Raw genomic sequence first — 21970 nt, forward strand, 5'->3', positions numbered from 1 at the left:
GGGACAGTGGGGCTGCAGCCCGTGGTGCTCGGGGCATCCTGTGAGCTGGGGGCATGGGAGGAACCTGCCATTCCAATTTAATGACTGCCCTCCCCTCTGTGCTCTCAATTGGACAGGCCCTGGCAGTGGGGAGGGGGGGGGCTGTAAGGTGGGGTCTGGTGCTTGGGGGTGCGTGCAGCTCCTGGCATGCTGGGGGGTCTGGGCAGGGCTGGGGCCTTTGTTTCTGTCTGGGGGAGGTGACCTGGGCTGGGCAGGATGGGGCTTGTACTGCACCTGCGGGGGGGAGCCAGGATCCCAGCCCTGAGGTGGGTAGGGGGCAGCCCAGTGCCTGTCGCTGTGTAGGGCGGGGGGGTCTGCCGGTTCCACTCCGCCTGGCAGAGGTAATTTGGCAGAATTAATTAGTTCTCCCCATGAGACCCCTCCTCCCCTCCACCGCTGGATTTCTGCCTGTCGCTTTCCCCTGGAAGGAGGGGACCTATTTTATAGCCGAGTAAACTGAGCTCCCCCCGCCCATTTGATTTCTGCCTCTCCTGCCCCCCCCCCCCCAAGGGAGAGAGCTTATTTTATAGCCGGGTAAAGTGAGGCCCACCCCGCTGCCCCTGCCCGTTGGATTTCTGCCTCTGCCCCTCCCCTGGAAGAATGGCACCCATTTTATAGCCGGGTAAACTGAGGCCCACAGAGACTCTGAACCCCGGTGGGTCTCCCAGTCTCTTCCGTCTTCCCGGGGGGCGGGGCTAGATCGTAATGACGTAACCGGCACGCTGGGTGACATCTCGCGAGATCACTCCTCCCCCGGAGAGAAACTCACGAATTCCCCTCCACCGTTCGCCCCATTCTTCGCTCCCTATTGGCTCGTTCTGCGCCCGGCTCCGCCCCCCCGCGGGCCAATGAGAACCGGTTGCTGTTTTATGAACCGGCGGGCGCTGCCCAATCAGCTGGCGCACTGCCGGGGCCGAATTCACGCGGGCAGGTGCGTCGCGCGTGGGGGGGGGGTTCCCGGGGGGGTTCCCCAGGGGCGGGGCATCCATGTGACGGGGGTGTCCCCGGCGCGTGCGCGGGTCCCGGTCGCGCGTGGAGCCGGCCGGGACCCGGAGCTGCAGCCGCCCCCGCTCCAGACCGCGGGTGCTCGCGGCCGCGCCGTGGGGCTCACCGGGTCTGTCCCTGCAGCCGCGAGTCCCGGAGCCCTGGCGGCGCGGACCGACGCCCGCTCCCCGCGGGGCCGCGAGAACGGCCCGGGCCTTAGCGCCAGCCCCGGGCCCGGCGGCCAGGTGAGTGCCCCCCCCGCGCGGCCCGGCCCCGGCCCTGGAGCCGGGGAGCGCCTGTCCCCGCGTGACCGTGTCTGCCCCGCAGGGCAAGGCCCCGAGGACGCAGCCCGGCGCCGGCGCCGGCCTCGGCCCCCGCCCCGGCCCGGCGGGCTGGTGGAGGAGCCGGCCCCGGGCCCCCCTGGAGGAGATCCAGCTGGGGGCGGGGGGGCCGAAGAAGGTGCCCGAGAGCAGCGCTGCCAGCAAAGGTATCGGGATGGGATGCTCCCCTGGCACCCCAGGGTGCCACCAAGTAGGCTAAGCAGGGTGTGGGGCCGTTGTCTCCAGGTGGGCAGGTGGGGGGGTTGGTGCACGTTTCTGGGGCTGCCCCAGGTCCCCTGCTCTGTGCACGGAGCTGCGCTGGCCCGGAGCCACCACAGGACCCGCTCTCGCTGCGCCAGTGATGCCAGCTCCGGGCCTGGCAGGGGTGGTGGGCCTGAGCCCTCCCTTGCGCTCCCCCCCGGCAGATGCCAGTGCGGTGGAGTTCGTGGCTGACCCGGCGGCGCTGGCCGGCATCCTCTCCAACGTGCGGCTGTGCAGCCCTGCCCTGGGCCCCGGCGGGAAGCCCAGCCTGGCGCGGCGCATCCCCCTGAGAGGCAGCCGGGGCAGCTCGCTCCTGGCCCAGGGAAACAGAAAGGTAAGTCCCCGCCCGAGTCCCCTGGAGTCCATGCTGCCCCACGGGCTCAGGGCGCCTGGGGTCTGGGGTGAGGCTTGGTGGCTGCAGGGAGGTGCCTGGCATCCTGGAGGCTGGGGGAGGACAGTGGGGCCTGGTGGTTTGAGCGGGTGGGGGTGCCTTCAGAAGCTGGGAATGAGATCCTGTTCCTGGCTTCTCTGCCCTGCCTCTGTTTCCCCTTCCCCTTCCCGAAGGCCTGTCGGCGTGCGCGCACACAGCCCTGGGCTGAGATGCAAGGTCCGCGGGGTGGGACGGGACGGGAGGGCCAGGCCTCCTCCATGCAGCCTCCTGCTCCGCTCCCCGGCACACGCAGCCTGCTGGGGTCGTCCCCCAACCCAGCTTGCTGCCTGGAGGGGCAGGGGCGTTGGCCCGGGGGATTCTGGTGGCGCGGTTGGGCTGGGCCCCCAGGGTAGGCGGTGGCTGCGGGGGTCTGCGTCCTCAGTGGGGTGGGAGGCCCCTTCTCGCAGATGGGGCTGACATGTCTTCCCCCAGGGCAGCAGGGCCTCCTCGCTGAGCACCCATGGGAGCGTCCCCCCACGGCGTGACTCTGCTCGTGGGTCTTGCCTCTCCGCCGCAGGACAGGAAGGTAGGGCTGGCAGGACCCTGCCCGGGGCCGGGTGGGCTCAGCACGGACACCTGCCCTCACTCTCCTTCTCCCTCAGGTCTGGAGGCATGGGCAGCCCCCTCCCCCTTCGGCCGGGTGCCAGTGAAGAAGGCAACGCCTGGCGCCCACCCCTCTCCCTTCGGCCGGGTGCTGGCAAACAAACTCCAGTCCGCAGTGTGTGCAGACGCGCCTGGCACCCATGCCTCTCCAGTTGGCCGAGCGCCCGCGATGACGCCCCTGCCCACGGTGCGCATGGCAGGTGGCGGCAGGGGCTTGTGTCCAGGGGAGGATCAGGGTTGGGGGGTGTCTGCGTGGCTGTTTGCTTGCTGTTCTGGGGGAGGGGGCCGTCCAGCTGCAAGGCCAGGAGGCAGTGCCAGCTCCCACCCCTTCTCGAGGCCAGGGACTAATGGTGCTTTCTTCCCACCCCAGGGCAGCATGACCTCGCTGCTCGGTACCTGCAAGGGCATGCCCCCACGGGGTCACTCTGCTCGGTTGTCCTGCCTCTCCACCATGGGCCAGGAAGGTAGGGATGGCAGGGCCTAAGCTGGGGGTGGCCTCAATGCCTCTCGCCCCCATGGCATCCTGCTCTCACGCTCCTTCTCCCCCAGGTCTCCCCCGTGTACCCCACACGTCCGATGTCCACTTCTCCCCGTTCAGCCACACACCGGTGACGCAGCCCCAGTCCACGGTGCGTCCGGCTGGGTGGGTGAACAGGGGAGGGGAGGGTCTGCATGGCTTCCTGCCTGCTGCCCTGGGTAGGAAGGATGCCCCTGGGGCCTTCCCAAAATGGGAGGGGGGAAGAGCGCTCGGATGCCTGGGTCCTCTCTGCAGGCCGAGCAGGGGCCAGAGGCTCCACGCTCCCCTGGTCTCACCATGCTCTCTCCACAGCCCAACCCCGCCTGCGCCAGGGAGATGGGGGACAGGCACCAGCTACACGTGGAACAAGTGGGTGCACATCTGGGGGGGGCTCCTGGCTGGTTGGGGGGTTTTCCAGATGGGGGTGCCCTGTCCTCATTTAGTGGGGGGGGCTTTGACCCTCTGTCTGCCTGATGCTGCTTCTGCTCTGGGGGAGGGCCTGAGCTCTCCCAGGCTCAGCTGTGGGGGGGGGTAGGAGATGGAGCAGGACCAGGGGTCTCAGCTGATGGCAGCCCCTCTGCAGACCCCAGGCAGGTGTGGAGCTGGCCAGCCCCCGCAGCCCTGCAGCCCTGACGTGGGAGGCAACGACCCCCGCGAGATGGCCCAGCCCTGGGTGAGTGCCCGGTGGGGGTGAGGGTGGGTCTGACCAGGGCTGCGAGGTCGCCTGCAGCATCCCGGGGCACCCCCTAGGCCCCCTGCTTCCCAGATGGGGGCAGGTGGTGGCTACTGCCCCCACACCCTGACGGCGCCTGCCTGCAGGAGAAGGTTGCTGTGCGGCGGCTCTTCGAGGACGAGGACGAAGACAGCCAGGGCGACCTAGGCGGCTCCCACAGCCAAGCACCAGCCCAGGTGGGCACCCCCCACGGCATCAGCAAGGAGCAGGTAGGACCACCCCCCACCCCCCTCGCCCAGGGCAAACCAGTTCTGTGCATCAGCACGGGGCAGTGGGGGAGGGCTGCCCCCTTGCAGCAGCTGGGGGGTGGCTGGGTGGGGTGGGCAGATGGGGAGCTGGAGGGAGAGGTCTGTGCTGGGGTGGGGTGACCTTGCCCGCCACCCCTTATGTCTGACTCCTGTTCCCACCCTCTTGCAGCATGTCCCGCGGCTCCTGCAGAAGGCAGTGGAGGGGGTGGATGGTGCCACCCCCCTGGATGAGCTCCAAGCCCTGCTGGCTGCCTATCCCCCCTCCTGCCCGCTCGTGCCCCCCTGCTGTGCCTCTGTGCCCGGCCTGGTGCTGGGTGACCGCGGCCTAGACCCCGCTGCCAGGGCAGTGCCGCAGGGCGGCACCGCGGGCTTCCAAGGGGCAGGAACCACCTTGACCTTCTCCTCATTACGCCCACTCTGCGCCAGCCCCCCCATCCACTCCCTGCGGGCCCCTGGCCCCCCAGGTATGGCACTGTACCTGCCCACCCAGGCTCTTCCCTCTTGGCGATGCCAAGCACTGGGGATTGCCTGGCTCAGGGGGGCAGGGGCGCTGCTTCTTTCCCCCGCATGGGGGGTAGGAAGGGGGGGGGGGTCTGGCTGCTGACTATGCCCGCTGCCTGCAGCCGCAGGGACCATGCTGGCCGTGCGCCCCTCCCGCCTGGCCCTGGTGAAGCAGCGGCTGGACTCCCTGCTCCGCGCCCCCCAGCGCTTCCTGGACGCCTGCCTGGACGATGAGTGCGCCTTCTACACCGGGCGTGCGCCTGCCCCCCGGGCCCTGCCCTCCCGCACCTGCCCCAACCCCGTGGCCCTGCAGCTGGAGGCGCAGGATGCTGCGGTAAGCAGGGCCGGGGCCTGGGAGGGGACCGGGGACTGGCGGGGCGGGGCAGGGGTTGGGAGCCAGGATCCGCCCCAGGTGGAGCTCTGCTGGCACCAGCTGCTGAGTCCTGGTCTGTCCGTCTCTCCCTGCAGTACTTCGTGTCCATCAGCCCGCCAGGCCCCAGGGCCCCTTCCTCAGCACCAGCTGCCAGCTTGCCACAGCCGGCCCGGCCCCCTGAGGGTGATATCGGGGCTGGAGGCCCAACCCTTGGACTACTCGAGGACCGTGCCCCAGCCTCCTCCACTCTCGCCGTGTGAGCCGAGGAGGCAGGGTCCCTCTTCTGCCTGTGGCTGATGATTGATAGGAAGGGGCTGTGGGTGCCCCTGGCAGCTGCGCCCAGCCCCTGCCAGATGTTCCCCAGCTGGATCTTGCACTCCCCTGGGCAGCTCCTATCTCCTGCACTTGGTGCCTGGCCCAGTTCCGGATGCCGCCAGCTGGGTTTTAAAGACGTGCCGTGGCCACAGCCCAATAAAGTTTTGTTCACGGTTTGCTCACAGCCTGGTCTTCGGGTAATATGGGGAGTCGCTGTTGGGATTAAGGGGTGGCTTTGCTGCTGAAGCACAGCTGAGGCTCCTGCCTTGGGGGTTCCCAGCTCTGAGAGGGGCCTGGCGGTTAAGGGAGAGGCCACGACAGAGCCCAGGCCGCTGCAGGCGCATGGTTCCCCCCCCAGCCTGGGGCTGTGGCTTCTCCCCCTCCTTCCACAGGCCCCGGGTGAGGGCTGGGCTGTGAGCACCCCGCAGTCTGCGGCACGGCTCCCATGCTGTCCAGGCCTGTTGAAAGACTTGGGCTCAGTTGGAGGGAGAGCAACGAAGGGGACGTCACGGGGGCACATCTGCTGCAGGCTTGAACAATCTGGAGACCATGTTCACGAGGAAAGCACGTAGCTCGCGCTTGGGTATCGCAAAGCGCCGCTGACGTTTGAGGCGTCAATGCTGTATCGTGTCACGGGCGGGTGTGAGGTCGCTGACGACCATGTCTGTTTTCTGCCTCATTTCAAATCTGTTTTCTAAGTTTTAAGTCTTAATAGCAGCCTTCAACTCTCTGCAGGGGGGCTGCAAAGAGGATGGAGCTGGTCTGTTCTCAGTGGTGACAGACAGAATAAGGAGCAACTGGCTCAAGTTGCGGGAAGGAAAGCTGAGGTTGGATATGAGAACAAACTTTCTCACTGGGAGGGTGGTGAAGCGCCGGAACAGGTTACCCAGAGAGGTGCTGGAGTCTCCATCCTTGGAGGTTATTAAGACAAAGCCTTGGCTGGGATGATCTTTGAGCAGGGGACTGGACTAAATGTGACCTCCTGAGGTCCCTTCCAACCCTCATTTGCTATGATTAAGTAAGTAGGTGCAGGTCAGTGGTCCTACTTATTTATGTAGGAAAGTACCGCGACGTGGTCAGTGTACACCGCTCTCTCCAAAAGCCACTTTGTTCTTTTAGAAGCTGGGGCGTGAGAGCAGGGAGATGGGGTGGGCACTCTTCAGCTCCTCTGGTGGTTTATTGGGTTTTGGGGCTGCAGTGACGCCTGCTTTTCTCCAGGTTTTTGCAAGTTTGTTACTTCTAGACTTGTGGATTTCTAAAGCCACCTTCTCCCTGTGGTTCTGAGCTTGGTGCTGAAGTTTGGGACTCTTTCATGTAGTCTAGCTGCCTTCCCAGTCCTGGTTGCTGTTGTAGCTGTGCTGAACTCATCAGAGAGGGGGGCATTTAAATCAAGGCTGGCGGTAGGGGACATCTGCTGTTCTTGCGTGAGGTATCTAATCACTTCTCCATGTGGCTTTGTGGGGTCTTGTACTTGCTGCTGCTGCTGCAGTATTTTTGTGGTGGGGTTGGACACGGGGCAGTGTCGTTTGTAGGTGGTGGAGGATGCACTCTGCCTGGCTACTCAAGTGGGTCACATTCAGTCCTCCATGCCAGGGAGCCATTTAGACATTGTTCAGCGTGGTCGCCAGCTGCTCTGTCATTCTTGCACTTGCAGGGTCGTTGCATTGCTACGTGGCCTTTCAAGAGCTGTTGGCACGGCTCATCCCAGCACGGCACATAGTGGCTCCTGTAGCTTCTAGGTGTGCAGAGCTTGGCTATTTCAATCAGGGAGCTCATAAATGTCTTGTAGCCTTGATCACCGTTGGCTTTTGATGGATCCTCTAATTGGTTTGTTCTCTTGCTGGGCAGTCTGCAGTGCTTCTGCCAGTCCGTCTTCCGAAAGGCACCTCTTGGAGCTGGTCTGGGTGGCATGGGCTGAAAAAACAGGTTGTCAAGGCTGACGGGTGAGATGAAGGAAACCTGTCAAGTCCTTTTCTTACTGGTGTATAAATCATTGAAAATGAGGGTTGAAAGGACCTCAGGGGGTCGCATCTAGTCCGATCCCCTGCTCAAAGCAGGACCAGCCCCAACTATATCATCCCAGCCAAGGCTTTATCTAGCCAGGCCAAGGATGGAGATGCCACCACCTCTCTGAGGAGCCTGTTCCAGTGTTTCACCGTCTTCCTCGTGGGAGTTTTTCCTAATATCCAACCTCAACTTCTCTAGCTGCAACTTGAGCCCATTGCTCCTTCAGTCATCTGCCCCCGCTGAGAACAGCCCAGCTCCATCCTCTTCGCAGCCCCTTTGCAGCGAGGTGAAGGCTGCTGTCAAAGTCAAGCTGCCCTTCCAGGAGCTGAGCTCCGTGTCAGTGTGAGGAGTCCAACACCCAGAGCAGCAGGTAGGTGGCTCCTTCACATCGTGTACACGAGGGTGCCTTTGTTCAGGCTTGCCCAGAGATGCAGCGTCCCCCGTGCTGCTGCTCACAGAGCGGTCGTGCTCTTGATGTTGACTGCTCAAGTCGCTTGTGTAGGAGGTCACCTGGTCAAAGAGGCTGGGATGTGATTGACAGCGAGGCAGAGGGGGGCTTGTACACGTCGACGTGGTGATGGCACTGACCTGGACAACGCTTCCTTCTGTTATATGCAGGGAGGTGGCATGTCCCCCAGGCGTGTATGGCAGGGTGGGATGAAAGCAGCAAGGCCACGGGTCCTGCTGCCAACAGGAGCTGGACAGCTTCATCACCTGCAGCTGCTCTGGGGGTGTTTCCGGTACTACATGTGGCTTCATTTCCCAGCACAGCGTTAGAGTCTGTGAAGGGCGCTGATGGAGATGGGCCTTTTTCTGTGGCCGTAGGGGATAGGACTAGGAGTCACAGCCTCAAGCCGCAGCAGGAAAGACTGGGGCTAGAAATGAGGGACTTTGTGACTCTCTGGTGTCTGGCCTCCCCGTGCCTGGCAGCATGGCCAGACGGGGCTGGGATGGTTGAGCTGGGGCTGATCCTGCCTGGACCTGGGGCTGGATGACCTGTGAGGGCCCTTCCCCTCCCTCCTTTGGGGCCCTGCTACCTCCTGGGCTGGGGCAGGAGCGACGGGGTGCAAGCCCAGCGCCTCACCATTCTCAGCCGCCCCCGGGGAGCCCGGCCCCCACACCGGCACGGCCCAGCGCCCTGTAATTGCAGCTGCCACGCCGTGATTAATGGCAGGGACCTGTTGCAGCAGCAGGGGAGAAATGAAAACAAATGATGGTGCAGTCCTGGGGGGGGCCAGGGGAGCTGGCCATGGCCAGCCCTGAGCTCCCCTATCGGCAGCCCCATGCGCAGCCGTGGGGGTTGGGATCTGCTCCCGGGGCTGCCATCCCCCTCCAGCCGGCAGGGCCCGTCTGGTGTGGGGCCAGCGTTGGGTGCAACGAGTTGGTCGAGTCTCTGCCTGGCTCTAACAGAGCGAAGCAGCCGCTGGGCTGTGGCGGGGCTGGAAGGAGGGAGCCCCTGGGCTGGCCCCCACTTTAGCACATCGAAGTCAAGGCTGGGGGGTGGGGAGCTGCAGTAGCAGCAACTGGCCACCAGGTGGCAGCACCCGTCCACAGGCTGGGCCACTGGGGCCAGGCTGGAGGGGAGGCCACTGCCCCTGCCACTGCCACTGCTGCTGCCTTCTGGCCAGCACCCAGGCCCTGGACAGGGGCAGGCAGCAGGGGGCAGCTGTGCTGCTGGGTTGGGGGAGCAGGGGAGCCAGGACAGGCTGGGCTGTAGGTCCTGCTGGAGCATAGGCTGCCTCTGCTTCCCTAGGAGCAAAGCAGGGGCTGAGGAGGGGCAAAAGTGGGCACCCCCAGGGGTGAGCCTGCCTCCCGCAACGCCCGTTGAGCCCAGCCATGCCTCCCCCTCACGTGTGTGCATGCATGCACGGGGATACCCATGCTTACACACGTGCACACGCCCACTGTTTGGCCGTCCCCAGGAGAGCAAGGAAACCATACAGGAGCCGATGCTGGGCATGCATTTGCACGTGCATGTGCGTGCGTCAGCCCAGCCCCCCTCCCCCTCGTTATCCTGGGAGGGGGCTGCATGGCCTCTGGGCTGCGGCCCTGTCTCCATGTGGGTTCTGCCAGTGACGTGCCGATGACAGGCAGTGCAGCATGGCCAGCGGGGAGCTCGTTACCGCCGCAGGCGCCTCTCATCAGCGCTCAGCACCCTGACAGGGGGCAGCCAACGCCGACGGGGCCACAACGCCGGGGGATGCAGGAGGGGGCGGCTGGGCCCAGCGCGCACAGCCACTGCCTGCCTGCAACAGCATCCCCATGGACACGTGTGCATGGGCATGGTGCAGGCTGCACCCCCCCAGGCCAGGACGTGGCAGGACGCGTGCCCGCATGCAGCACAGCTGCAACTGGCTGCACTGCACCCATGTATGCGTGCAGATGTGCCCCCCCTTTCCCAGTCAGGAGCCCATGGGCAGCACATGGAGCACCCCCCACCACAGCCCTTCACTCCCAGTCCCCACCAGGCTACTCCCCCTTCAAGGGGCTGCCTCAGGGAGCCAGACCCTCTCCTCCCACACCCAGGCTAGCAAAGGGGGGTTGAAGCCACAGGCACTTTGAGCCAGCATCTTCTGGGCAGGCATAGGGGGAGGAAGGGGAGCGGGGTACAGGCCTGCAGAGCCTTGCAGTGGGGAAAGGGGTAAAGACTGCCCAGAGCCTCCACCTGCCCCACCAGGGGGTGAAAGCCCCTTCCTGCAGGTGTCCCTGGGCACAGGGAACCCCCTGCCCTGCCCCAGCTCAGAGCTGGTTGCATCGGTCGGGGGGGCACACGAGGCCCTGACAGGTGCGAGTCCAAAACCAGAGTGCTTTATTGGCAGGTCGAACACAGAGTCTGACAGTCGGAGCCAAGGAGACCCCCCCACCACCACCACCACGCAGGGCCTTGGGGGGCTGGGGGGTAGCAAGAGAGCGCAGCTGTTGGGGTGAGCCATGCCAGAGGCCCTGGCCCAGTGGGCAAGCAGCTGGCAGGCGGGGATGGCATGCAGGGCGGCAGGGTGGGGTTCTGGGGGGGTCACTGCGGGGCTGCAGCTTCACTGGGGGTGCTTTCTTTGGGGGGGGGGGTGCCTGGAGTGAGATGAGGAAGTGTAAAGTGTCACCAGACAAAGGAGGGGGACGACTCAGCAGACACACACATGTGCAAACCCACCGGCGCGCGCACAGGCTCACGTGTGCAAACCTGCGTAGCTGTACGTGGAGAGGGGGAGTGAGGTGGCTCCAGCCTGCGGGGGGGCGGGGGCCTGTGCATGCAGAGGTGGGGCTTGGGGGCAGCTGGGGAGCACAGGGAGGGTCTGGCCCCATGGGCAGTGAGCGGGGGTCTCCCTGGCACCCTCAGCACCCCGTGCCTCGCTCTTCTGCTGCCACCCTGTGTCTGGTGCTGCCCAGCCCTATGCAGGTGCGTGAGCATGGGGATTCTCTGCACACAGCGTGCAGTGCGGGGCCCATGACACACAAGTGAGCCATTCCGCTCATTTCTGGCATGTGGCTGGGGGTGGGGCAGACCCACGGACACCTTGGGTGGGGGTAGCGGTGCCCGTGGCCGTGGCAATGACCCCCTGGCCCTGCAGCCCCCTCCCACAGCCCAGGACACAGATGGTATCAGCAGATAAGGCTGAGGTGGGGGGGGCTCTTGGAGAGACGTGTGCAGGGGGCAGGACCCTAGGGTGGGGGGAGCTGGGTGCCTCCGTTCTTATGAGGGTATGGACGGGGGTCTCCAAACCTGGGTGGGGGGCCAGGTGCAGGCTCTGTCTGTCTGGGGGGATTCCCCCCCTTGAGGGCTCTGGGGACTATGGGGGGGCAGGGACTGCATTGCCCACTCTGGTGCTGCCCCAGGGGCTGGGGGACTGCTCTCTGGGACAGCCAGAGGTGGGGGCGTCTAGGAGCCCAGAGCAGCCCTGCAGTCCCGGCCCCCCACACCCCCAGGCCCATGCCCGTGCCCTAAGCAGCAGGCTCCCCCTTCCCAGCTAGGCCGGGGGGTCCCGGTCCCGGGTCACCCCATGCCACAGCGGGGGCGGGGGGCTCAGTCCGGGTAGATGATGAAGCCGGAGAAGGTGCTGTACTTGTTGGTGTTGCCGCCATGCACCTTTCCCCCGTCCAGCTTGACAAAGACCTCGTCGCCCACATCCAAGTGCAGGATAACGCTGTTGCTGGCGTAGTCGTAGTTCTGGTCGGCGTCCTGGGCAATAGCGCTGGCCCGCACCTGGGGAGATGGGGCAGGTGTCAGCAGGGGGGCAGAGCCTGCAGGGACGTCCGCCCAAGACACCCGGGTGCAAAGAGAGCTCCCCCTATGCCAGCTCCCCTGCAGCTAGGTGCTCCCCCACCTCCCTTAGCCCCCCACCCTGCGCCGCGCACCGCCTTGCAGCAGCTGGGGCTCGGCCCGCTGCCCCCCAGGGTCTGCCATCCGTGCGGTGGCCCGGTTTAGCCGCAGGGGCGCAGATGGGTCTAGCCCCAAAGCCAAACACGGGGGGTGGGGCAGTGGGTCCCCTGTGCTCCGGCTCCTGCCTGCGCATGCTAAACCTGCCGCTAATCCGAGGGCTGTGGTCATGACCCCTTGCCGCAGGGATTGGGGCTTTTTCACCCAGCGCCAGCTGGTGTGAACGGGAAGGGGGGCAGGGTCCCAGGCCGGGAGCTCTGGCTCCCGGGGTGCAACCAGGTGGGCTGAAGGGCTGGGGAACACGGGGCCTTGCTGGTCTCCCCCGCCAGCCCCCAGCAGACGCATGCAGCTGCGCATGTAACACACGCACAATGCCCTAGCTCGCACACGCCAGCCTCTGACACACACGCAGTCCCCGGCAGGCTCCCCTGACTCCAGGCAGGCGCTGGGGCTCTGCCCATGTGGCAGTGCTGCCCCCACAGCTCTTGCCAGGGTCCTGTCACCGGGACCTTGGCTCATTAGGAAATGAAGTAGACTCCTCAACGTGGGGCCTGGGAAGGCTGGAGCAGGTTCTGGCAGGGCCCTGGGCTGTGGCTGGGCCACAGCGAGGGGGAGGTTTCGGGAGCCCCGCTGTCCCCTCTCCCAGCAGGTTGATTAACCTGGCAAATAATTAAGGGCTGTTGTTTAATTCCGCCCGGGCTCTGCAACGCTGCATTATTAATGGCGCCTGCGGATGGAATTTGCACAGTCTCATCCCGCCCCGGGGAACAGAGTTGGGGGGTGGGGGTGGGGGGCGCGTGCACACGGGTGTTGCGGCAGCACTGCCGTGTGTTTATGGGTGTCATGGCAGTGCTGGCATATGTACGTGGGTGTCACAGCAGCGCTGGCATCTGCACATGGGTGTAGCAGTGGCACTGGCATGTGCACACAGGTGTCATGGTAGCACTGGCATGTAAGAATGGGTGTTGCAGCCATGCTAGCGTGTGCACACAGGTGTTGCAGCTGTGCTGGTGTGTGCACATGGGTGTTGTGGTGGCACTGGTGTGTGTGCACGAGTGAGGCAGGCGTGCAGCTGAGCACAGGAGCGGGGAGGGGGGAATCGGGGTGGCAGGAGGCCACCAGCTGCTTGCTGTCTTTGCTGTCACCTTTCCCCGGGGCGCGGGTGACCCCGAGAGGCTGACGGGAGCTGACAGGCATCCCCTGAACCTGGCAAGGGCGTGTTGGAGTAGCACTGCCATGGCAGACGGCACCCGGGACCCGCTGGGGGCAGGTGACGGGAGGAGGGGAGACAGGCAGTGGGGGAGGACTCATGCTGGGCTGGACGAGGGGGACACACCCCACCCTGCCTTGCACATGGGCCTGGCTTGGCAGGTAAGGGATCCCCATGCGAGCCCCACCAGGGCCCCGTGCAGTGGTCACGAAGCCCCAATCCCGGCCATGGGGGCTGGACCAGCAGGCTGGGAGGGCGCCCAGCGCAGCCCCCTCCCCACTGCCTCCAGGGCCCATCACTCGGCTCTGGCATGAGCTGCCCTGACTTTGCTGCGGGGTGGGTGGAGGGGGCTGTGGAGGGGGCAGGCCTGCACATGGGGCTGCCCTTGAGTCTGGACCAGGGCAGCTGAGCCCCAGGCAGGCTTCGGACAGGCCCTGGTGGGCAGTCTCCGCCAAGGGTGATCGCATTCCCGCTTGAGCTGCCTGGCAGCCGCCTGTCACAGCGCAGCAGGGATCAACCTGCCAGCCAGGCTCATGGCAGACAGCGGATGAGTGTCTGCAGCCGCCGTGGGGCGATTTAGACTTGGGGCTGGGAATCCATCTCTGCCGGGGACCCTGCCTGTGCTCAGCCAGCTCTGACCATGGCCCCTGCTTGCTGCTGCATCATGCAGCTGCGCTGGGGCATGGCGAGGTCCCATGCATGAGCTTCCCAGGTGGAAAGCGGGTCCTGGGGCGTTTCTGTGCAGATGGGGGCATTGCTCCACGGCCCCAGCTGCAGCTCTAGCCAGACGCAGGCCTCTGCCCTGTCGCACCTGCTTGCGTGCGGCTGGAACAGCATTGCGGTTCCCCCCCAGAAGTGGTTGCATATCGGGGGTTTGTCACGACAGAGGCCTCTAGAGATGCAAATGTGGGGTCCGGGGCCTCCTCCGGGCTGGGGCTGAGACGTTGAGAGTCTGCGGCTGGGGCCTGGGAAGGAAATGCGGCCATCTCAGGAGGGACGTGACAGTACATTAGCCCAAGGTGACACAGTGCAGGGTGAAATGCAGCTGCCTCTGGGGCAGAACACGGTGTCTCGGGAACAGTGCTCCGTGGGCGCGGGGTGGGAGGGAAGCCCGGTGTCCTCCGCAGCTGCCCCCGGGAGGCAGGCAGGAGGTGTCGTGACCCGGCTGTCTGTGCTGACAGCTGCGGCTCGGGCCCGGCAGCCGGGGCAGAGCGCCTCCTGCTGCCCCCGTCCTCCGCGGAGCCAGCGGCCGAGCTGACAGGGCCGCAGCTGGCGCGGGTGACAGCGCGTCAGCCGGTGCCGTGGTCTCACCGGAGCGCCGTGGCGGCCTGTTGATGAGCTGACTGCGATTCCTGCGGCATCGGCTGAGTGGGAGATGAGGATTCAGAGCATCCCCGGACCGGGGAGGGGAGGCGCGCTCGGCGGGGGGCCCCAGCCCTCCCTGGGTCCATTCTGGCCCTGCTTTTGGTCTCTGGATCATCAGCACCTGTGAACTCCAGGGATGGGTCTGAGCCAGGCCCCAGCGGGTCTCGGGATCCCACCCTGCTCCCGTAGGGGCAGGGGAGCGGAGCCCAGACCCCTATCCTGACTCCCCATTGCTGCCAGGGGGTGCCGGGGGGTGATCCCACCTCAAACTGTTGAAGCCGGGGTCCCGCAGGGGCTCTTCAGGGGCAGGCGCCCAGATGTCACCGCTCCCGGGCTCTGCTCCCAGGGGTGGGAGGGGGCAAGAAGGAGAAGCAGGTGCCCCGACTCCTGGGGTCTGCTCCCAGAGCAAGGCCCGGTGCTGCTCCCCCTCATCCCTCTGCCCTGGCGGCACTGGGCCATCCTCGGCTGGTCTGGGAGCTGAGCGAGGTCTCAAGGCCGGGCTCCAGCTGCCCGGGGAAGTGAGACACCCCGGTTGGAGGGGGTGGGAGGGCTGCACAGAGCCAGCAAAGCCCCCTCCTCAAGGCAGGAGCTGCCCCCAGCTGCCTCATTGCTGCAAGACCCATGCATGGGGGGAGGAAAGCACGTTTGATTGACGGCTGCCAAGACTGACATGTCCTTCCCGACCAGCCCGTGGGGACAGCTGTGCCTGCAGCTGGCACCCCTGACCCCCAGAGAGCTGCGCGCGGGGCCGGAGCAGCGTTGAATCTCCACGGCCCATTTAATCCTTGACCTCTCTGCCTGCGCAGCCAATTAGTGCCGGCACGGACACCTGTCTCCTGCCCCAGAAGAGGGGCCGGGCCCCCGCGTGCCCGCCTGTGACAGGGACCGGCTGGGCCCCCAGGCAGCCAGCTCTGGATCCGGCTCCCGCCCGTCGCCACGCTTCACGGCCGCCCCGTAATCGCTGCGAAGGCTCCAGCGCTCGAGCTGTCGCTGCCCGGCAGCCCTCGGACGCCGGGAGCTGACGCTGATGTGGGGTGAAAGCCACGGCGCCAGGCCTGGCGGGGCGACATGCGGCCAGGCTTCCCGCATGCCAGGGCCTTGGCGGGGGGGGCTGCACTCCCACCCCCAGCCGAATCTAGGCCGCGACAGGGCCGTGACCCCATCAGCCCCGCACCCTGCTCACATCGCCTGGCCGCGGCGTCGCCGGTACCGGTGCCGGCCGAGGGGGACGGCGGGGCTGGCTTTGCACCGCCGGCCGCTTGGCAGCCCCGATCCTGTGCCAGGGCTGCATGCAGCAGGTCATAACGGCTTCACGGCCCACCTGCTGGCAGCCCCTGCCCGTGGGAAGCCCCCGGCCCTGCCTGGATTTACGGCAGCCGCCGGACCCTGCCTCACAAATGAGACATAAATCCCACCAAGGTTTTAATTCCCCGGTAAAATAAGCTACATAAATAAAAAGTAAACGGGGCCTTTATTAGACCGGGGAGGGGCCAGGATGAGATGAGCCGCCTCGGCCCTGATCTCAGCTGACAGGAGGGTATTTTGGTATTAAAAATAAAATAAAAATCCTACTGACAAATTGACTGCAGACAGGGCCCTGGGGACCAATTGAGGGAACCGATATTACCAGGTGCGCTGTCAGTTTCCAAACCTCCTGATATTTATTATTTAATAAACGGGCGATGCTGCCTGGTCGAGAGGGGAGGGGGCGCGAAAATGGTAAATGATCAATAGATGGAAAATGCCGCCATTAATCTCCCTTAGAAAAAGAGGAGGGGAGGGAGAAAAACCGCCCAAACTTTATGATGGTTTCTTTCAATCTGGTGATTCCAGAGCTCGGCTTTTTAAAACGCGATCTGTAACCTAAGCTGGGAATAAACCCGGCAGGGCTAAAATCATCCTGGATCAACACACACACACATACACGTAGATAAGGAGAGCGGCAGAAAGTGTGTGTGCGTATGAGATTAGATGGATAGGTATGTATATCTATATGTAGATAGATATGTGCATGTATGTGTGCTGATAGCTAGCTAGCTAGATAGCGTGTGTGCATAGGTAGATATGTATATATATATGTAGATACGTGTGTGTGTATAGATAGATAAAATAAGTCTGTATGTATGCGTATGCATGTGCATCAAATATATATCCGTGTATGCATGTGCATCTAATCTGTGTGTATATATATATATATCTGCGTGTGCATCTAGTATGTGTGCATGCACATCTAATGTGTGTGTGTGTATGCATCTAATATATATTATATACACATACCTGTATTATACACACATACCTGTGTGTATGCATATGTGCGTGTGTGGATGCCTGTGCATCTAATATATATCTGTGTGCATGTGTATACATATATGCTGGTACAGACAATGTGTGTGTATGCATCTAATAGACAGATAGATAGCTATATTATACACACACCTGTATTTTACACATGTGTGTGTGCGTGTATACACTAGAATTAGGCTGGTGATGTTAGCATGCCTGAGGCCAGCTCCGGCTGGTGGTAGCAAGGGCAGCGTTAACACAGCCGCATCCCTTGTGCTGTTGGCCTCAGCCCTGGGGGTGCAGAGGATCCTGCTAATATTTTGGCCCCTTCCCTGTGGCTTCCGGCCACTGACTAACAATGAGTTGATCCTCCTGCGAAACAGGCAGCCACCCAGAGCCTCCTGGTTCTCGTGGGGGCTCCAGGGGAGGCAGGGAGAAGCGGGCAGGTGGAGGTTGCCTGCCCAGGGGTGGGGTGGCTGGGGGGCCCTGCTGCTCTCTGGGAGTGGGAGCCTGTTTTAATGGCAAGGCCTAGGCAGAAGCCACTCCAGGACAGCAGCCAGCCCCTCCGCGGGTCGCCAGGTCAGTGCTCCCTAGCCTGCCTCCCCACTGCACCTGTTCACACCAGCTCATCCCAGGCACAGAACATCCCCGTTCTGGGCTAAGACCTGCCGGGTTTGGTCTGGGTGCAAACGGCACGGGAAGCACGAACCCCTGCTTCCAGTGACCCCGGGCCGGGATCCAGCCCGGCGGTGCATGCATAGCCATGAAAGCAACTCGCTGACATATAAAACAGCAGCTCTGGGCTTTGGTGCCGGCTAATCCCTGTGCCAACGCGTTCCCCGAGTCTCCTGGCGATCGGATGTAAATATGTATATTGATTCGATCAAGAGACACAACAGCCAGCTTCTCGGGAGGTGCTGCTTTCATTAGTTCAGGCAGCCGTGGGGGAAGGCTCCGCCGCACGGGAAGTTTGAGATCAATGGCTTATTTATCCTTAATAAATGGAAAATGTCCAGGACGAGGGTTTAAACGGTTACATTTCAGATCAACTGTCTCGTTATTCTCTTATTAAAAAAATAAAATGATCATCTGACGGCGAATAGCTTAATTCCAGCCCTCCCGAGCTTCTCTGGGCAGCTGAAAATCAATTCAATAAGGCAGGAAATGAATAATATTTCTCAGTGCTTTTTTTTTCGGTTGTTGTTGTTGCTGGTCTGGGTTTATGCCTCAGCTTTCCAGGCACCCCACCCCGCCTGGGCTCCGGAGAGGGGCTAGGGAAGGATGTGGAAGATTCGGGTGGAGTTTACCCAAGGCTGCATATAAGAAAGAGGGAGGAAGAGACAGCGGAGCCTCCACGGATGAACATATGTAGGTTTTTATTCCCCCCACGTTGGGGAGGAATTTGGAAAGATTTTAGAAAAAATATCTCTCCACCTGCACTGTTTGCCACGCACGTCTATTTAATGCTGTGCATACGTCTCTAAAGTACTATGCACTTGTGTGCGCGCGCGTGTGTATGTATTCAGATATAAATTTACACACACACTTTATAGACAGGCACAGTGGCTTCGGTCTATGTGCGTGATAGCGTTCAGGGTTATGTGCACGGAGAATTGCATCTAAAGCATTACACATGACATATACCTATATATTCCAGCTAGCCACTCGCCGTAGGCTTGCCGGTCATTAAAAGTAACGGACTTAAATGCCCCTAATTTTGCACAGACGCCCACCACCCAACTACTCCATTGTCTATAGGATCTGCACGGTATTTCTATGATAGACACTGAAGCGCAGGAATGATTTATACCTATATCTATACACACCGAGTATGCATATAAATATACAGTGGTCCGTGCCTCGAATGTTGTACAGTTTATCAGGATACGTGGCGAGCTACATCCTATCCTCTCTACGTGTCGGCTGTCCGTTACAGACGATAGAAACCCGCATTTTGAAAGTGGATGTTACACGCATCGCCTGCCTACGCCCAAATGCACATAGACAGCTCGGGATAGTGCTAGGATCCAGCCCGTGCACACAAATACATGCACACACCAACTTCTTTAGCATCCCTTCTCCTGGAAGCTCAGTGAAGGTACCACGGGTTTTAGGGCTGAAATGTGGTTTCTCCTGGGGAAGGAGCCCGGCTGGAGCCTTTGTCTGCTGCTCCCCTCCCTCCACGCCAGAAAAATTAAACCTCTCCGCCGCACACCCTGAATCTTATTCAACTTTACCAGCCCGTTCCGCTACATGCCGAGAGTGTCTCCGTGCCGCTGTGATTGGCACGGACATGGTTTTATCCTAACTGTGATTTATTGCTGTTTACATGGGGGGAGGGTTGAAAACCTATTTTTCTTCTAACTATCACTGGAATAAAGTTCTCTGCTCCCTGCCTCCCGCCAGCCGCCGGGAACCCGACACAACGTTATTTGCACACCACTGAGCCCGGGGCTCGATTCAGAACACAAAACACCGCTCGGCTTCTCCGGGCTCCTGCTCATTGGGATTTTCCTGGCCTTTTTTCCGTTCAGAAAAAGAAAGGAACAAGAGCAGTCCGAACCCCGCTGCCCCCGGGGTCGCCTGGGTGGGGGAGAGAATCGCACTGGTGTCTCCAGCCCTGTCTGGTCCCTCTCTTGGGATTTAAAAACCCAGCAGGTCCAAACCCGAGCCAGGGGGTGAGGACACCAGTTACCCAGAGAGGTGGTGCCATCTCCATCCTTGGAGGTGTCTAAGACCTAGCTTGACAAAGCCCTACCTGGGGTGATGGAGTTGGGGCTGGTCCTGCTTGGACCGGGGGTAGGACTAGATGTGACCTCCCGAGGTCCCTTCCCACCCAAATCTTCAATTTAGTATGGGCACGGCCAAGGGCAGCTGTAGGGATGTTCCAGCAGCCCCTGGCTGCCTTCCTCCGGCATCGCCCTTGTCCTAGGATTTTCCTTTCACTCTTTATTTTACCCCCGTCTCCCCCTCCAAACTCAGCGGCTTGTGCACCAGACCCCGCGGCCAGGCTCTCCGGGCACCAACCCCCCTTGCACAGGGCCCTGGGGGGACCCCTGCCCCTCTCCAGAGCGCCCCAAGCCCCCTCCGCTGGGCCCGGGAAGGGGGCACAGGTGCGGGCAGGGCCCAGGTGAGGCCTTACCTGCCCGTTCTTCATGAGGTCGGCCCACATGCTGGTGCCATCGCCACCCCGCATGAGCACGTGGTAGGTGAAGAAGTAGATGCCCGGCAGCGGGCAGGTGAACTTGCCGCTGGACGGCTCGTAGTAGTTGCCCACGTTGGTCACCACGTCGTCGAAGCGCAGCACCTCGTAGCCCTCGTGCGGCTTGCGCAGGCCCGCGTAGAAGGCGATCTTGGGGCTGTAGAAGGACGGCACGTAGCCGCCCGGCCCCGGCCCCGGCGGCCCCGGGGGGCCCGGACGCCCCGGCTCCCCGGCGGGGCCGGGGGGGCCCGGGGGGCCGGGGGGCCCCCGCACGCCCGCCTTGCCCTTCCTCCCCGGCTCGCCCTTGGCGGCGGGCAGCGAGGGCGGCGGGGAGATGAGCGCCAGGTCCTGGCCCTGCCCCGGCTCGGGGCTGCGGGGCGCGTAGGGGTCGCAGACCATGCGGCAGCTGCCCAGCATCTCGTAGCGGGCCGCGGCGCGGGAGCCGTGCACCAGCAGCGGGATGGCCACGAGCAGCACCAGCACCATGGCCACGCCGACGGCCGCGCCGACCACCCGCTTCTTGCGGCTCAGCCGGGACGCGGCCAGCGCGGGGAAGTCGTCCTGGCTCTTGCGGGCGATGGTGCGGGCGCCGGGCGCGGGGCGCGCGGGGCGGCCCCACGGGGGAGCGCGGACTTGGCCCGGCCGGAGCCACGCGCCGCTTGGCTGCCTCCGACCGCGCCGGGCTGGACGGACTGCGGGCGGCGGCGGCGGCGGCGGCGGCGCGGGGGTGGGCGCTGCGGCGCGGAGCGGGGCGGGCTCCGTGGCGGCCTCCCGCCCGCCCTCCTCTGCCGCCGGCGCGGGGGACCCCCGCCCCGCCCCGCCCCGCCCCGCCGCCGGCCGCCCCCTCGGGCCGCGCCGCGCACGGGCCCCGCCCCGCCGGCCCACGCGTGCCCGCCCGGCGGCGGCCGACACACGCTGGGGTCCGGCCCTGGCCCCGCGCGCGCCGCCGCCCGGGCCGAGGGGCGCGGGGCTGGGCTCTGGCCCACCGGTCCCGGTCCCGGTCCCGGCTCCGCTCCGAAGGGGCGGGGGAGCCTCCCCGCGGGAACCCACGCGCGCCCCGCGGCTGGGCTGGGCTGGGCCGGGCCGTGCCGGCGGCGGGCCGCCGCTGCCTCTTCGCGTGGGCCGGGGGCGTGTGGTGCGGGGCGCCCCCACCCCCGGGCCGGCCTCTCCCGCCCCTGCTTCCGGGCAGGTCCCGTATTGAGAGGGGCTGAGCTGCGGGGGGACACGCGACCCCCCAGACACCCGCGCAGAGCGGGGACGGCCTGCTTCCGCCGGGCAGGGAAACTGAGGCTGGGGGGCAGCTCCCACCCCGGCCAGCCCGGCGCCCCGGCACCAGCCCGGCAGCGAGCCCAGGCGTCCGGCCTGGCGCCCCCCCGGGACCCGCTCCCCTGCGGCTGGCACGGGTGGAGCCGGCGTCCCATCCGGGCGGGGGCTCCCGGGGCCCCGGGCGGGGAGAGAAAGGTCAAATCGGGAAAGACAAATGCCCGGGGCAGGAGCAGACAGACGGGGCTGCCCTGGGCCAGGGGCTGAGCTCAGCCACGCGGGAGACCCCGAAATGCGCCTCCCGCGGCGGGGCCGGGCTCGGGTCTCTCCCTCCCGGAGTGAGTCCGGAGTGCGCTCCCCCGCAGCGCCGGGCCGGGCTCTGCCCCTCTGCGCCTCCCCCCCACGCACCGGGCAGCCCCTGGGCGGGGGGCGCAGGCCGAGCCGGGCCCCGCTCTCAGCCCGGGATCCGGCCCCGCGGCCTCCCCTTCTGCCGTGAGCCGGGCAGTGCGCGGCCGGGCCGGGGGGGCGCGGAGCTGCGGGCCGGGGCGGGAGCGGCCGTCGGGGCAGGCTCAGCTCCCCGTGGCGCGGGGGCGCAGCGCCCCCGGGCCGGGCTGCGGGCGGGCCCCCCCCGCGGCCCCCTCGCTTCTGGAGGGGCAGCTCTAGAGGGGCGCAGACCCCAGAGAGCGGCGGGGGGGGGGGGCTCCGGGATCCTTCTGCTCGGGAGGGGCCAAGGCCGAGCCGGTGTCTCCGCCGCCCCCGCACGGGCCGCAGCCCCCGAGGCCGGGCTCGACCCCCCGCGTCGTGTCCCGTCACGGCCCCGCTGACGTCCCTTCCCATCGCCGTCACCGGGGCCCGGCGGCTGCGCGGGGGCGCGCGTGGGTGCTCCGCGTGTCCGCGGTCGCGGTGGGTGCCGCCGTGCCGGCGCCGCGCGTGGTGGCCCTGCC

General features: G+C 64.6%; 2 protein-coding genes across 2 annotated transcripts; one reads left to right on the forward strand and one right to left on the reverse strand.

Annotated features, from left to right (window-relative positions):
* The first annotated feature begins 887 nt into the window (after positions 1-887).
* On the forward strand, positions 888-5508 carry TROAP (trophinin associated protein). The gene is made up of 13 exons (XM_090051610.1): positions 888-1268; positions 1351-1510; positions 1769-1938; positions 2467-2560; positions 2637-2824; positions 3008-3101; positions 3187-3266; positions 3467-3523; positions 3738-3827; positions 3974-4096; positions 4305-4599; positions 4759-4970; positions 5105-5508. Exons 1-13 carry the CDS (start codon positions 888-890, stop codon positions 5267-5269), a joined length of 2109 nt encoding a protein of 702 aa, XP_089907736.1. The 3' UTR covers positions 5270-5508.
* Positions 5509-10131: 4623 nt separating this feature from the next.
* On the reverse strand, positions 10132-20501 carry C1QL4 (complement C1q like 4). The gene is made up of 2 exons (XM_090051930.1): positions 19704-20501; positions 10132-11529 (listed from the first exon to the last, which is right to left on the reverse strand). Exons 1-2 carry the CDS (start codon positions 20247-20249, stop codon positions 11350-11352), a joined length of 726 nt encoding a protein of 241 aa, XP_089908056.1. The 5' UTR covers positions 20250-20501; the 3' UTR covers positions 10132-11349.
* Positions 20502-21970: the final 1469 nt, after the last annotated feature.

This window comes from Crocodylus siamensis, chromosome 6, assembly GCF_052110815.1.
Source record: "Crocodylus siamensis isolate JL-2025a chromosome 6, ASM5211081v1, whole genome shotgun sequence".
Lineage (NCBI taxonomy): Eukaryota > Metazoa > Chordata > Crocodylia > Crocodylidae > Crocodylus > Crocodylus siamensis.

What these genes read in the sequence shown, in the direction of transcription:
- C1QL4 (XM_090051930.1), bottom strand. Translation starts at nt 20,249, where the DNA reads ATGGTGCTGGTGCTGCTCGTGGCCATCCCGCTGCTGGTGCACGGCTCC. An exon ending in ACCTCATGAAGAACGGGCAG is followed by an intron (nt 11,530 to 19,703) that starts GTAAGGCCTCAC and finishes CCATCTCCCCAG; the next exon opens with GTGCGGGCCAGCGCTATTGC.
- TROAP (XM_090051610.1), top strand. Translation starts at nt 888, where the DNA reads ATGAGAACCGGTTGCTGTTTTATGAACCGGCGGGCGCTGCCCAATCAG. An exon ending in GAGCAGCGCTGCCAGCAAAG is followed by an intron (nt 1,511 to 1,768) that starts GTATCGGGATGG and finishes CCCCCCCGGCAG; the next exon opens with ATGCCAGTGCGGTGGAGTTC. An exon ending in CTCCGCCGCAGGACAGGAAG is followed by an intron (nt 2,561 to 2,636) that starts GTAGGGCTGGCA and finishes CTTCTCCCTCAG; the next exon opens with GTCTGGAGGCATGGGCAGCC.